This window comes from Geotrypetes seraphini, chromosome 3 (assembly GCF_902459505.1).
Source record: "Geotrypetes seraphini chromosome 3, aGeoSer1.1, whole genome shotgun sequence".
Classification (NCBI taxonomy): Eukaryota; Metazoa; Chordata; class Amphibia; order Gymnophiona; family Dermophiidae; genus Geotrypetes; species Geotrypetes seraphini.
In genome coordinates, this window is record NC_047086.1 from 179,382,536 (window position 1) to 179,398,671 (window position 16,136).

At 46.9% G+C, this 16,136-nt stretch overlaps 1 protein-coding gene across 10 annotated transcripts in view; it reads left to right on the forward strand.

Annotated features, from left to right (window-relative positions):
* The window catches only part of SCAF8 (SR-related CTD associated factor 8), a 784,204-nt gene that overhangs the window by 108,175 nt on the left and 659,893 nt on the right, over window positions 1-16,136 (forward strand). For all 10 annotated transcript variants that reach the window (XR_004538795.1, XR_004538796.1, XM_033937892.1 and 7 more), the window contains exon 5: window positions 15,496-15,652. Coding sequence is in view for 8 of the 10 variants with exons in the window: in XM_033937892.1 (XP_033793783.1) it covers window positions 15,496-15,652 (157 nt within the window). In the remaining 2 variants the exon portion in view is untranslated. The remainder of the gene's footprint in view (window positions 1-15,495; window positions 15,653-16,136) is intronic.

The window sequence follows — 16,136 nt, forward strand, 5'->3', positions numbered from 1 at the left end:
TCCCACCTGGGGGCGCGGCCTGAGGCACATGGTCGGGTTGGGCCCATGTGCCTCAGGCCGCGCCCCCAGGTGGGACCTAAGGCTCCAGGGCCTATTCTGATTGGCCCACGCGCCTTAGGCCCCACCAGTAGGCGGAGCTTTAGGATGGATGGGCCAATCCGGCCTCATTCCTTCGTTGGCTGCCTGCCGGACAGGCGGGTTTGGCTCCCGTCTGTCCGGCCAACTACTAAAGGTACGGGGAAGGGGGGTGGGGGGGTCGTGGGGGTCGCCAGGGGGATCGCGGGTCGGCTGGGGGGCGGTCGGAGGTTCTTGGGGGGGAGGGGGGTTTGCGTCGAGGGCAGGAGGGCCTGGGATCCCTCCTGCCCGTAATGTAGTGCGGGGTGGGGTTAGGGGGTCGCCGTGGCCAGGAGGGTTTGGGCTCCCTTCTGGCCCGATATTGTCGGGAAGTCGGCGGTCGTTCGGGGTGGGGGTGCGAGTGGTCCTGCCGGGGGGGGGGGGGGGATGTATCGGACGTCGGGGAGTCGGCCGGGCAAGAGGGCTTGGGCTCCCTCTTGCTCCGATCGTGGATGCGGGTGTGGGTGGGAGCGCGTGCGAGCGGTCGTTCGGGGTGGGGGTGCGAGTGGTCCTGCCGGGGGGGGGGGGGATGTATCGGACGTCGGGGAGTCGGCCGGGCAAGAGGGCTTGGGCTCCCTCTTGCTCCGATCGTGGATGCGGGTGCGGGTGGGAGCGCGTGCGAGCGGTCGTTCGGGGTGGGGGTGCGAGCGGTCCTGCTGGGGGGGTGAATCGGGCGTCGGGCGGGGTGGGAACTATGTTTTAAAACTTTGGTATACCGCGCTCACGCAAATAACGCGCGAGGGGTATGCGCGGTAGGTAAAAACGCGTATAACGCGCGCGTTATATGCGTGAAAATACGGTAATTTCATAAGGAGTTCAATTGTCAAAGAGAAGAGTTTTCAGTTTCTTTCAAAATGTGGTGTAGTTATATTCTGTTCTGACATATCTGTGAAGTCATTCCAAGTTTTCACGCCTAAGAAGGTGAGCATGGAGTACAATATTCATTTGTACTTGATTTTTTTTGTTGTGGGGAGGTTGAGTTGTAGCCTGTTAAGATTTCAACATGAAGTGGACCATGCCTTAGTGAATAGGTGAATGAGTGGAGCGGCTGAGTTTCTGTAGAGTATGCGCTGTATGATGCAGGAAATTTTGAATTTTATCCAGGATGAGATGGTTAACCAATGGAGTTGCTTGTGATAGGTGGAGACAGAGTCGTACATTTTCAGTTTGAATATGAGTATTATTGCAGTATTTTGAATGAGCTGCATTTTGTGGATTTAGGGTGGTGTTGATTCCCATGTAGACGGAATTACAGTAGTCCAATTGGGGTAGGATCATTATCGGTACAATTAGGGTGAAATGGTGTTGATGAAAGTAAGGCCTAATGAGTCTAAGTTGTCTCTTGGTGAATAGGGTTTTCTTCCAGAGGCGGGATATTTGTGTCTCTATAGTTAGTGTGAAATCCAGGATGCAGTCCAGGATTTTGGATGTTTTGTCTACTGTGAGTGAACTGCCTGATTGAAGGGTGATGCTTGTTCATGATGTCTGTTGGGCGGTTTGAAAATAAAGATCTTTGGGTTTTGGGGTGTTTAATTTCAGTTTGTGGCCAAGTTTGTGTGTTGTTGCCCACGTTTGAATTCTTTCTATGCTAATTGAGACTTTTTGGGTAATATCAGTTTGATTGTTGGTTATAGGGATGAGCAGAACATAATAACATAAGAAGTTGCCCTCGCTGAGTTAGACCAGAGGTCCATCCTGCCCAGCGGTCCGCTCCCGCGGCGGCCCATCAGGCCTAGTGCCTGAACAGTGATCCCTGATTAATTTACCTCTAATCCCATCCCTATAATATACCTCTACTCTTATCTGTACCCCTCAATCCCTTTGTCTTCCAAGTACCTATCCAAAGCTTCTTTGAACCCCAGTAGCGTGCTCCTGTTTATCACATCCTCCGGTAGCGCGTTCCATGCATCCACCACCCTCTGTGTGAAAAAGAACTTCCTAGCGTTTGTTCTAAACTTCTCCCCTTTCAATTTCTCTGAGTGCCCCCTTGTACTTGTTTATCCCCTTAATTTGAAAAATCTGTCCCTGTCTATTTTTTCTATGCCCTTCATGATCTTGAAGGTTTCTATCATGTCTCCTCTAAGTCTCCGCTTTTCCAGGGAGAAAAGCCCTAGCCTCTCATCCTCGAATTTGATGTCTCCGAGTGAGCTCATGAACAGGCTGAATAAGATGGGAGAGAGCAGGGAGCTTTGTGGTACTCCACAGAAGGCCCTCCAGCTTTTGAAGTGAACCCCATCGATTTTGACAATGTATTCTCTATTTTGAAGAAAGTCAGTGAATCATCTTAAAACTGTGCTTGTCATTCCTATTTCGGAAAGTTTTGCTAGGAGGAGGTGATGATCAACAGAGTTGAAGGTGGCGGAGAAGTATTGCCTGTCGGCCTATGCTTAGTAGCTGATTGATTCTCATGATTAGTGTGAGGATGGTGATTTCTGATGTCTGAAACTGAATTGGGAATGATGGAGGCAAGAGTGCTGCTTAATGTATGCTGTTAGTTGCTTGCTTACATGAGTTTCTAGGAATTTGGTGAGTGTGGGTGATGCCATCTGTGCCTCCTCAGGCATCCTCATTGGCTATGGGGACCTCTCCTGCCCAGGACCCGGGTCTTAAGCCCAGTCTCTCTGTAGCATGCTTTCCAGTTGCACCGGTGGTTGATGTGGACACCCTGGATATCCTGACCATTCCTTTGCTCACACAAACTGGCACTACTATCGTGGGGGATGTTGCAGCATTCACAGACCTTCATTATCATTATCTGAGTGGGATCTTGGATCTGGGTGATGATCCCACAGTGTGGAGGTTTTCAAACCCATTAACCTGGTTGATTCGATTTCTGACACGGACTCTTAGGTGCCAGAGGGTCCATTGAAATGCGCCTGAGCCATGTCCAGGCTTTACCCAATGGCGGATGCTTTTAACCAGTGCTTTGCATCCCCAAAGGTTGATTCTTCAGTGGCACAGGTGTCTAAATGAACTTCTCTCCCCAGTGATGTTGGGTCCTGGAGGTTCTTCAGGACAGCTACAAGCTAGGGTTTTTTCATCCACTGGCAGAGTTTGTTGTTTTTTTGGTTTTTTTTGACTCCCCTTCCTGGAGGCTGGAACAGGCGGCCTGGGTGGAGGCCACAGTCTGAAGGTTGGTGGACATCGTGGCCATAGAGCTCGTTCCGGAGCAAGACTCGGGCTCCAGCAGATACTCGATATACTTCATCATGACAGAGAGTTTCCGAAGACTGGTGGCCAATCCTGGACCTGAAAGTGGTCAATGCAGCCTTAAAAATGCCTCACTTCAGGATGGAAGCAATATGTTTGGTTATCGCCTTTGCAGCTCTGGGGGAACTCTTAACTTCCCTGGACTTGACGGAGGCCCATAGAAACATAGAAAGATGACGGCAGAAAAGGGCCAAGGCCCATCAAGTCTGCCCACTCTATAGACCCTCCCCTTAAGATTAGCCAATGTTTTGCCCTGACCCACGTAGGAATCTCACTTGGGCGTCCCATTTATTCTTAAAATCTGGCACGCTGCTGGCCTCGATTACCTGTACTGGAAGCTTGTTCCATTGATCAATCACTCGCTCCGTGAAGAAATACTTCCTGGTGTCGCCGTGAAATTTCCTGCCCTTGAGTTTGAGCGGGTGCCCCCTTGTGGTTGAGGGGCCTCTGAGAAGGAAAATGTTATCTTCCACTTCTATACGTCCGGTGACGTATTTAAACGTCTCAATCATGTCTCCCCCCTCCCTGCGTTCCTCGAGAGTGTAGAGCTGCAAATTGTTTAGTCTTGCTTCGTACGAGAGACCTTTAAGCCCTGAGACCATTCTGGTGGCCATCCTTTGGACCGACTCGACCCTCTGCACGTCTTTGCGGTAATGTGGCTTCCAGAATTGCACGCAGTATTCCAGATGAGGTCTCACCATGGTCCTGTACAATGGCATTATGACAGCAGGCTTTCTGCTGACGAAATTCTACGGATGCAACCCAGCATCTGCCTTGCCCTTGAGGAAGCCTTCTCCACCTGATTGGCAGATTTCATGTCTGCACTAATGATTACTCCTAAATCTCGTTCCGCTGAAGTCCTGGTCAAGGTCTCCCCGTTCAAGGTATAAGTTCTGCACGGGTTTCTGCTACCTAGGTGCATGACCTTACACTTCCCAGCATTGAAGCCCAGCTGCCAGGTTGAGGACCAGCATTCCAATGTACGCAGGTCCTGCGCCATACTATCTTGTAAATTGCTCTCACTTACCATATTACATAGTTTGGTGTCGTCGGCGAATAATGTTACTTTACCTTGAAGCCCTTGAGTCAGATCTCCTATGAATATGTTGAAGAGGAGCGAACCCAAGACCGAGCCCTGCGGCACCCCGCTGGTCACCTCCGATGTCTCAGAGAAAGTACCGTTAACCATCACCCTCTGAAGTCTGCCACTCAGCAATCATTGACCCATGCCGTTAGAGTCTCTCCTAACCCCATCGATTTCATCTTGTTTAACAGTCTGCGGTGTGGGACGCTGTCAAAAGCTTTACTGAAGTCTAGGTACACTATGTCCAGTGAATCTCCTTCGTCCAGTCTTTTTGTTACCCAGTCAAAGAAGCTGATGAGGTTTGATTGGCAGGACCTACCCTTGGTGAATCCATGTTGATTGGGGTCCCGTAGATTCCCTTCGTCCAAGACCGTGTCCAATTGGCGTTTGATCAGTGTTTCCATGAGTTTACATACTATCGATGTCAGACTCACCGGTCTGTAATTTGCAGCCTCTGTCCTGCAACCCTTTTTGTGCAGAGGAACAACGTTAGCTGTTTTCCAGTCCAAGGGCACTGTCCCTGTACTCAGTGAGAGATTGAAGAGCACGGCTAACGGTTCTGCCAGGACATCACCTATCTCCCTGAGCACTCTGGGGTGCAGATTGTCCGGTCCCATGGCTTTGTCCACCTTGAGTTTTGTTAGCTCAAAGTAATCCTCGCTGGGTGTGAATTTAAAATTCCGAAACAGGTCTTTTGTGTTTGACTGTGGCTTCAATTGAGGGCCGGACCCTGGCGCCTCGCAGGTGAAGACCGAGCAGAAGTATTCATTCAGTAGTTCGGCCTTTTCGGGATCCGATTCTGCGTAATTCCCGTCCGTTTTTCTCAGGCGTACTATTCCGTCTGTGTTTTTTTTCCTGTCACTGATATACTGGAAGAAGGATTTGTCCCCTTTCTTAATGTTGTTTGCTAGAGTTTCTTCCACTCGAAGTTTGGCCTCCCTGACTGCCGTTTTGACCTCTGTGGACTTGATCCTGTGTAGCAGTTGATCTTCGCTTTTCCCCGTGCGTTTGAAGGAAGCAAATGCGTTTTTCTTCTCCTTAACGAGACGTGAGATCTCTGAGGTGAACCACTGGGGTTTGTCTTTTCTTCGCCGTTTATGTGATGATTTTATGTAACGGCCGGTTGCCTCGTGTATAACAGATTTCAGGGATGACCACATATCCTCCACATTCCCTGTCTCAGTTTGGTCCTGGAGCGCCTGATGGACGAAAACTCCCATGCGTGCAAAGTCTGTTCCTCGGAAGTTGAGTACCTTTGTTTTAGTGTTTGATCTATGGAAACCTTTCCTCAGGTGGAACCATACCATGTTATGATCGCTGGAGGCTAGCTTATCTCCCACGAAGACTTCTGAGACGCTTTCCCCATTGGTGAGTACTAGGTCAAGGATCGTTTGGGCCCTAGTAGGCTCCATTACCATTTGATTGAGGCGTGCTCCCCTTATGGAGGCTAATAGCCTCTTGCTGCCGCTGGTTGTTGCTTAAGGTGTGCTCCAGTCTACATCCGGCATATTGAAGTCTCCCATTAGTACAACGTCCTCCCGTAGAGCGATATTTTCTATGTCTTCGATTAGTTCCATGTCCTTGTCTTCCGGTTGTCTTGGAGGTCTATATACTACACCAAGATACAGGCATTTTTCTCTCCCTCTGGCCAGGTTCACCCAGAGGGATTCCCCGGTGTACTTAACATCCGTGATTCTGGTGGTTTTGATGCCTTCTTTAATGTATAGCGCTACCCCTCCGCCTAACCTGCCCTCTCTCTCTCGACGAAGTAAACTGTAACCTGGTATAGCCATATCCCACCCATGAGAGTCCGTGAACCAGGTCTCGGATATCGCCACCACATCTAGGTCGGCATTCACTATCTCGGTCTCCAATTGCAGAATTTTATTGCCTAAACTGTGTGCATTGACATACATGGCCCTCCATCCCTTGTGTTTGCTAGGGCTGTCATGCGTATTATGGGTGCTTACCTTGGGCTCAGAAGAGCGGTTGTGTCTCGCCTCCACACGTTGATTCCTTACTGCTCTGGAATGTGAGTGGATACTCTCCCCCAACTTACCTAGTTTAAAGCCCTGCGAAGTAGGCGGGCTAGACGGTGGCCAAGTACGTTTTTACCTCTTCTGGTCAGGTGAAGTCCGTCCGGTCCCTGCAGTCCCTGGAGTGCCTTTCCATGGTCCAGGAATCCAAAGTTCATCTCTATGCACCAGTTGCGAAGCCACTCGGTATGTTGGATGCGTTCTTCCCTGGCTCTTCCTCTGTCTCTAACTGGGAGGATGGATGAGAAGACCACCTGTGCACCTGTTTGCTTCAGCTTCCTACCCAGGGCTCTGAAGTCATCGGGTATGTTCTCTTAGACATTCCCGGTGCCAGCCCTCAATGGGGGAGCCATCTGGCAGCAGCCTCTATTCCCATCTTTCTGGACCACAGGAAGTATCTGCGGTTCCACGTCCTGCAACAGCATTACCAATTTGCGGTGCTACCCTTCGGGTTGGTGACAATACCCAGGACCTTCACCTAGGGGGTGGTGGAGGCCGATCACCTGCGAATGCTCTGTATCCTGGTCCACCCGTATCTAGATGATTGGCTGATCAAGACCCCGTCTGAGTCCGAGGGGGATCAGATGGTTCACCAAGTTGTCCAAGTTCTTCAGCACCTGGGCTTGGTGATTAACTTCAGAAAGAACCAATGCAGCACTTGGAGTACCTATGGGTTCGATTTCTCATGGGTATAAACAAGGTGTTCCTGCCCACAGGTTTGCTATTTCATATTCCTCTACATCCAAGAGTACTCATGATGGATGCGTCCATGTATGCATGTGGAGCTCATCTAGATTGTCTCAGGACTCAAGGTATGTGGTCTGTTTGAGAGATAGCATTCCATTTCAACATGTTAGATCTGCAGGCAATTTGAAAAGCTTTCAGAACATTTTAGGATCGTCTTTCCAACCAAGTCCTCTTTGTTCGAGTAGACAATCAAGAGGCAATGTACTACATCAACAAATAAGGAGAATCAGGCTTTCTTTGTTTTTGTCAAGAAGTCATACACCTTTGGAACTTGTCAATTTCTCGAAATATATTCCTCAAAGTGATATATGTGCAAGGGAAACAGAATGTCCTGACCAACAAGCTCAGCAGATTTCTTAAGCCACACAAGTGGGCTCTCAACTCCAAAGACTTGCGCACATCTTTTTGCTTTGTGGGACTCCTCAGATATAGCTGTTTCGTCTCCCCACAAACACAAGTTACCTCAATTCTTCTCTAGACAGTACTACTTGAGATTGTCACACAAGTTCTGGATTGGTCACACAAGTTAGAAACATGATAGCAGACAAAGGCCAAATGGCCCTTCTAGTCTGCCCATCCACAGTAACCATTATCTCTTTCTCTCTCTAAGAGATCCCACGTACCTATTCCACGCCTTCTTGAATTCAGACAGTCTCTGTCTCCACCACTTTTTCCGGGAGACTGTTCCACGCATCTACCACCTTTTCTGTAAAAAGTATTTCCTTAGATTACTTTTGAGCCTATCACCTCTTAACTTCATCCTATGCCCTCTCATTCCAGAGCTTCCTTCAAATGTATGTTTCCGCCAATCCCTTTAGTTCTGAAGAAGCTAGTCAAGCTCATACAGCAAAAGTCACCACAATTCTCATAGCTCCTTGGTGGCCCAGACAACTTTGGTTCTCCCTTCTACTTCAATTGAGTGACAAAGATCAAATTCCATTACAGATTTTTTCGTCTCTACAGAATGCTAGGAATGATTAAGAAGAGGATCACAAACAGATCGGAGAAGATTATCATGTCGCCATGGTATGCCACTACCTGGAATACTGCATCCACAATACTACTCGAAAGGGTCCAGAGAAGAGCGACTAAAATGGTTAAGGGGCTGGAGGAGTTGCCATACAGTGAGAAATTAGAGAAACTGGGCTTCTTCTCCCTTGAAAAGAGGAGACTGAGAAGGCACTTGATCGAAACATTCAAGATAATGAAGGGAATAGACTTCAGTGTTCTCCCTAGAGTCTTTTAGCCGGGCGCTCCGCCCGGCTAATTTAGATGACCGCCCGGCTGTCATCTTGGTTGTGAATCCTGCTGCCGCTGCCTCTGCTCAAACATTAAAAAAAAACCCAAAACAAACCACCCTCTCACTGGCTTGGGGATTCTCCGGGCTGACTCAGCACAGCCTGAAAAGCCGCTGGAATTGAACGTTTGACTCCCGCCTCTTCCTGACTTTTTTCTTTTTAAAGCGCCAGTAAGCGACTTGAACCTGTGTTCCAGGGTTCTAATGGTAACACTGTGCATGCCGGCTTCTCTTATTCCCCTCCGAAATTGGAAGTTACATCCCGAGGGGGGGAGGAAAGAGAAAGGAAGCCGGCACACACAATGTTACCTTTAGAGTCCTTGAGCATGGGTTTAATTCGCTACAGGTTAAGGCAGGAGATAGGGAAGTGACGAGGGAAGCTTACAATTAGCTGCTCTTGCTTGCTTTGGGCCTTCCTCGCTGCTGGGTCCTGCCTTCGCGGAAACAGAAAGTAGGCAGGACCCGGCAATGAGGAAGGCCCAAAGCAAGCAAGAACAGCTAGTTGTAAGACTCTAGGGAGAACACTGAAGTCTATTCCCTTCATTATCTTGAATGTTTCGATCAAGTCCCTTCTCAGTCTCCTCTTTTCAAGTATTGTAACTGTATTGATAAAAGTTTATAAATAGGAAATAGAAATAAGAGAATTTTTTGGGGACTAAACCCCTTTCCTCAGGTCAGGACATGATACCATAACAGCAGTATACTGTATTGTCTTGAAGAAAGATTTGGCCTCTGAAAGCTAATTGAAAAATGAATTAGTCCAATAAAATGGTATTTTCTTATTTCTCGTTCTTTCTTTCTTTTTTTTTTTTTTAATTCTTTTTTTATAAATTTTAACTTTTTGACAAACAAAAAGAACAAGAAATAATATAATACCAGTATATTCACAGATACAAATATATCTTCATAATTTAAACGAAGAAATAAGTACCCCAGCTTGTATAATTAGTCTCCCATAAGAAAGGCGGAACTGCAAATTTAACTGAAATGCACAAATGGTAATGTAAAAAAGGAAAATAAAGATGTGGCTGACTAGAGCTCGAGCATTACTTCATTGAGCTATTATTGAAGAAGCCAATCTCACGTAATAGACACATTTTGCCCTTTGGCGTAAATAAATTTTGACAACTGCTAAGGTTCATAGAAAACTTATCTGTTACCTTGAGAAACCATAACACATTTGCAGGGGTATCTCAAAATGAACGTTGCACCCAACTGCAAGGCCCAAGGTCTCAAAATGAGAAACCGTTTTCTTCTCTTCTGGATTGAATGTGAAACGTCAGGATACATTCTAATAACTTTTCACATGAATGGAACATCTTTATATTTAACAAAGAGCTTAAGCATCCATTCCCTATCTGAATCAATAGCAAATTGTACCATCAGCGTAGCAGTAGTGGTCTGGACTTCACTATCAGACCTCTCTAGGAAATGAGTTAAATCCAGACTATCAGCAGATAAATTCTGCTGGTTTGGATCTTGAGCTTTAACTCTAAAAGGCAAATAATAAATTTTTGTGAGAGGTGGATAGGAAGACTCAGGCACCTTCAAAATGTCAGTAAGGTATTTTCTGAACATATCATGTGCAGACATGGAAGGTAATTTTGGGAAATTTATAATCCGAAGGTTAGATCTCCTAATTGCATTTTCCAATGTTACTTTTTTAAAGTGGAGGTTCCCACTGTCCTTAATCCATGTTAAGGCCTGTGTTTCAACTACTTTTAATCTAGTCTCATGTCCATGTACTTTATTTTCCACTTTAGATAGTCTTATCTTTTATATCCAGATTTTCTGACACCACTGTTGTGTAGCACGCTGTAAAATGCTGCATCTGAGTCCCCAGAGAGAACTGTAAATTAGATATTGCTTCCCATAATGTTTCCAAACTGAAGACCTCGGGTCTTTGCAAGGGTTTAAGCTCAGTTCCGGGACCCACTGGTAGAATTACAGTACCTGTGTCCTCAGTAGAAGTGCCTTTCAATTTAGGAAAAACTTTGGGAGTCTGCTTCTTCTCTCTCTCCAAGTGCACTGATGGTTGCAACACTGACTTATCAGATCTCCCTCCAGAGTCGATTCCCGCACTCCGTTGGGCTGAAAAGAGAACGCCCTAGGCCAATTCCACCTCCAACGCTCCCTCTAGCTCCCCGGATGGCTCAGAGGACCCTACTCCTCCGGAGACAGGGTAGTAGCCTCAATGCAGAGGTCCAATGCTTCAGTCTGTGTGCCTCCCACAGCCGAGGAACACTCCGGATCTGGTGTTTGGGTTTCATGCTCGATGAAGATGTCCATCGGGCCAACTGGAGTACTGGAATGGTCTGGGAAAACCCAGGCTTTTGATTTCCTTTTTCCCATCAGCAAGAAGTCAAAGAAAGATTTTACCCCAGCAACACCAAAGCATCTCAAGACGAGCTACCAGATGCCATCTTAGCTAAGCTCCACCTTCCGGCTCTGGAAAGTTTTACCATTTCTTGTTATTTCTTTTACTTCTGTTTGTTAATTTGTAAAGTGGTGATTGTTATATATCATTTTTTTTTTCAAATTTACATCTACTGTCTTTATATTTTGCACAGTATTAGGGGACACGTATCATTGTTTCTGTGGTGTTGCATTGTATGTAGAGTCTGGTTTCTTGGTGTTTCAATTTAACTTTTGTCTACATACAGTGGAACCTTGGTTTACGATCATAATTAGTTCCAGAAGCATGCTCGTAAATCAAAATACTCGTATATCTAAGCGAGTTTCCCCATAGGAAATAATGGAAACTCGCTTGATATGTTCCCCCCCCCCCGTGAATGGCACCCCTCGCCCGAACAACTTGAAACTTACCTCCCGTCTGGCACTGGCACGCAGCCCACAGGACATGCCGGTGGCGCTTGAAGAACTTCCTGCCTCTGCCGGGACTTGAGCATGCATCTGCGCATGCTCAAGGCCTAATTCTCTTTCTTGCCGAGATTCTCTGTGATCTCCGAGAATCTCAGCAAGAGGGAGAATTAGAAGGCTCACAAATCGAGTCAACACTTGGTTTGCAAGACAAGTTTTGCGAGAATGTTTTGCTCGTCTTGCAAAACACTCGCAAACCGAGATTTGACTGTATTTCTATTTTTAGTTTGTGATTATTCCATATTGGGTGAGGGTGTTTCTTTGTTCTTTGTGTATGAAAAGGACATGGTTTTCTGTTGGCATCGACTGTACAGGATCAATTGATGGTGCAGGATCTGGCTTGTTTAGTTTTACAATGCATGTGCTGGTGTTCTAGTGCTCACTGCAGTGTTTAAGATGCAGCCTTTTCCTAGGAGCACCCTTGTTGTGTGACTCAATGGATTATTACTAAAAATAACTTTTTTATATAGAGGAGGGGGTTGTTAAAAAAATGATCAGCACTGGCTGTCTTATATACTAGTCTGCCACTGGATTTCTATTCTAACTACCAGATTTCCCCGTCCCGCTCCACCCGGCTACTTTATCATGCCACCTAGCTGGAAAAAGTTTCTGGGGAGAACACTGGACTTAGTAGATAAAGACAGGTTGTTTACCCTCTCCAAGGTAGAGAGAACAAGAGGGCACTCTCTAAAGTTAAAAGGGGATAGATTCCATATAAACGTAAGGAAGTTCTTCTTCACCCAGAGAGTGGTAGAAATCTGGAATGCTCTTTTGTAGGCTGTTATAGGGAAAACATATTCCAGGGATTCAAGACAAAGTTAGACAAGTTCCTGCTGAACCAGAACGTACACAGGTAAACTAGACTCAATTAGGGCACTGGTCTTTGACCTAAGGGCCACCGTGGGAGTGGACTGCTGGGCTTGAAGGACCACTGGTCTGACCCAGCAGCAGCAATTCTTAAGTTCACTCAATCAAGGTTCTCTTTTACATCCCAATCTGCAATCTCTGCACCTAACAGCTTAGAGCATCTTGTCCTGACTAGAGGTCTGCACAGGAACGGGGATCCCGGGAATCCCGTGGGGATCCCCCCCTAGGTCAGCGGGACTCCCACGGGGACCCCCCCAGGTCCACGGGACTCCCACGGGGACCCCTCCCAAGTGCACGGGACTCCCACGAGGACCCCCCAAGGTCGACGGGACTCCCACGGGGATGGAACTGGGATTCCTTCTTATCCCGACTCGAGGCCTACCTTATTTCTGGTCCGGCGCTGGTCTTTTTCCCTATGAATCAGCAGCATGTCACATAGGCATGGAGATCATCATGTAGGCAGTAAGCGCAACACAGGCACACATTGGTTCCGCTGTAGCACAATGGGCCAATCACAAACAACCTCAGAGTTCTAAGGTCATTTATGATTGGCCCATTGTGCTGCAGCTGAACCAATGTGTGCCTGTGTTGAGCTTACTGCCTACGTGATGAGCTCCAGAAGAGGGAGAGCCGACGGCCGAGTTGCTGTTTCTGGGGAGCTGCGGTGTTTCACTTTCGTTGCCTTTGTGCAGCCGCCCAAACAATGAGCAGGATGGCTCTCTGGCTTCCAGCTGCGTTCTGCCCTGCCCCCACCTGAGCTGGCCAAAGTTGCACGGGGTAAGTGTGGGCACTGGGTCTGGAGAAGGGAAGGACTTCTGGGGGCGGGGCAGGTCAGGCCAGAATCCTGCACCTCCCCCTCCATGGCTCCCCGCTGCCGTAGTGAAGATGGCTGCATCTCCTGGGCACTGGGGTGGGCTGGCTGGGAGAGGGCCTATTCCCCTTGCCAAACCACTTGGCAGGAGCTGGCTGGTGCTGCTGAGGTCAGGTTAGTGGGGGTGGGGGAGGGGAAAGGCATGGTATGTGCTGGGACTTGGCCTGCATGTGACAGGTGGGGGAGGAAAGAGAGGAGAGTCAATTTGGTCCACAGGTTAGGCAGGGCTGGGCTTGGGATTATGGGGGGCAGCTAGGGGGAAGGGAGAGGGAAGTGACAGGCAGGCCAGGGTAAGGAGAAGAAAGAGTGAGAGCTAGCATGAAGGGAGAGAGTGAGGTGACAGGGAGAGGGGGGGGGCACATGATAGCAGAAACAAGTAAGAAGACAGTATAGCTAAAATGAGAACTAGCAAAAGGGACAGATGACGACCATCATGAGAGGTAGAGCAAATGAGGCAATGGTGACATGGAGCATGGGATGACAGGTGGCTAGATAATAAGGTGGCAGACAGGCCAGCCAAGGTGATAGCCTTCCACCTTGGGCACAGAGAGATGTAGGGAGAGTAAAGTGACAGGCTGGATGGGGTGAAGGGGAAGGGAGAGAATCTGGTGACAGGAACAAGCAAAAGGGGGTACAGAAATGATGGTGACGGGATCAGGGGTAGGGAGAGTGTGGTGATGGTGACAAGGAAGCAAGTGGGCCAGTATGAGGGGTAGGGAGGTTGTGTTCTGTATGTATGAGAAGGACTGTTTTCTTTTAGCGTTGACTGTGCATGATCGATCTGTATTAATCTGGCTTCAGTTTAACAATGGGTATATTAATGTTCTAATGCTCACTGCAGTGTTTATGATGCTCCCTTTTCCTATGTACACCCTTGTTTTGTGACTCATGGATTATTATTAAAAATATATTTTTATAGAGAGGAGGGGGTATTAAAAAAGGAGGGGGGTGTTAAAAAAAAAAAGATTGTATTTTATTGTTGATTTAAATAAACTAAGGCTTTAAAAAAATCAAAACTTTCTGAAGTAATTGCTGCTTTTTATGGGGACAGGTAACTTTTATGGGGCGATAGGCGAACACGGGTGGGGACAGAGGGGATTCCTCACGGGGACGGGTGAGGATGGCGGGGACGGGTGGGGACGGAGGGATTCCTCGCGGGGATGGGTGGGATTTTGGCAGGGACGGGTGGGATTTCTGTCCCCGCGCAACTCTTTAGTCCTGACTTCAGTAGATTTCATTCTTTCTGACCCAGTACAAGCCATTATAGGTGCTTCCAGAAAGCTTCGTACTCAGCACTGCTATCGACTCAAGCAGACACGCATTGTGGTGTAATCTCTTATCACCTGGATTCCTCTACAAATTCTATTCCTTTGGTATTGGACTACCTTCTGCACTTATCAAACTCTGGACTATCCATTTCGGTTAGAGTTCACCTCAGTGCTATTAGTGCTTAGCATGCTTCTTTCCATAATAAACCTTTAGCGACTCATCCACTTGTTTCCTGGTTTATGGAAGGACTCTTGAAAACCCAAAACCTCCACTAAAGCTGCCTCCAGTTCTCTTAGATCTCAGTGCAGTCCTCACCAGTCTAATAAAACCTCCATTTGAACCTCTGGTAACCACTTGGAAAGTGGTCTTCCTGATCTGTGTACTTCTGCTCGTCGAGTGAGTGAACTACCATTTACAGTATTTCATCACGATAAAGTGGTTCTTGGAACTCAACCTAAATTCCTTCTGAAAGAAGTCACGGAATTTCAGCTTAATCAATCCATTGTGCTTCCTGTATTCTTTCCAAAACCTCATTCTCACCCCATGTTAGAGCATCAGTCGCTCTGCTAGTTTATATGGCATTTCAATTTTAATGACCTTATTTTTATGGCTGGATTGGAGAATGAGCAATCGTGCACAGAATCATGCAGTGAGCCGTTTTGTGCATTGGATCGGTAAATCCAATCTTTGTTAAACCAGTCAAAACCAGTTTAGTGACGATCATTGACTTTAGTGCATCTAGCTCTAAAAACCTACTTTTTCTAGGTTGCTTTTAACTCTTAATCCCCTCTTTCTAAAGAACCCACTGTTGCCTCATTTTGCCCCTGGGCAGGTACAAAATTTAGATTCCACTAGGGACAAAGATAGTACGTGCATATAATGTGTACAGCACTGCGTACGCCTAGTAGCATTATAGAAATGACTATTAGTAGTAGTAGTGGTCTGTGAAAAATATCTGCTAAAGATGAGAAATAATGATTTGTCTCGATCTTTTGTGGAGAGGCTGGAGGAGAATGTGTGATTAGAAGAGCTGCGTTGCATGTTGCGTAGAATCTGACAGCAATGGTTCTTTTTTAATGTTCTGCTCCCCTTCCCCCGCCCCCCTTTTTTTTTCCAATAGAGTAAAGTTGTCAGAGTGCTAAATTTGTGGCAGAAGAACAATGTCTTCAAGAGTGAAATTATCCAGCCTCTTCTGGATATGGCAGCTGGGATTGTTCCACCTGTTGTCACACCTGTGTTGCCCAGTACGACGGCTACTATGAGCAACAACACACCAGGTAAAGACAGATGGTAAAGAAATCATAAAACATTTTGTTGTCTTTTTATGTTTTTGGTATCAGTTATCGATGACTGTATGATACCAGTATCCATGTTCAATAAATGTATGCTTGTACAATTGCTACATAAATGAGCCCCTTTAAATATCATCGCTCTCCTCCCTGCTGCCCCTCTCTCCCCCGTAACTTTGTCCACATGAAGTTACTCAGACAGAAAGGGTTGGCATTGGAAGGCTAAATACCTTACTATAGCTGCAGTATGTGTGCAAGTAGGTTTTCATAAACACCTGGCTTAGCTATTTGGACAAAAGTATTCAGATAATTCTAACTGCATATTCAGTGGAAAATGTACCCAGTTAAGTTATAATGGAAATTCAGATAGTTACCTACTTGCTGGCTTACTCCACATAGGAGTTATGATTATTTTTATTTGATATACTGCATTTCCTCCATAGATATCAAAGTGGTTTACAATACATTGACT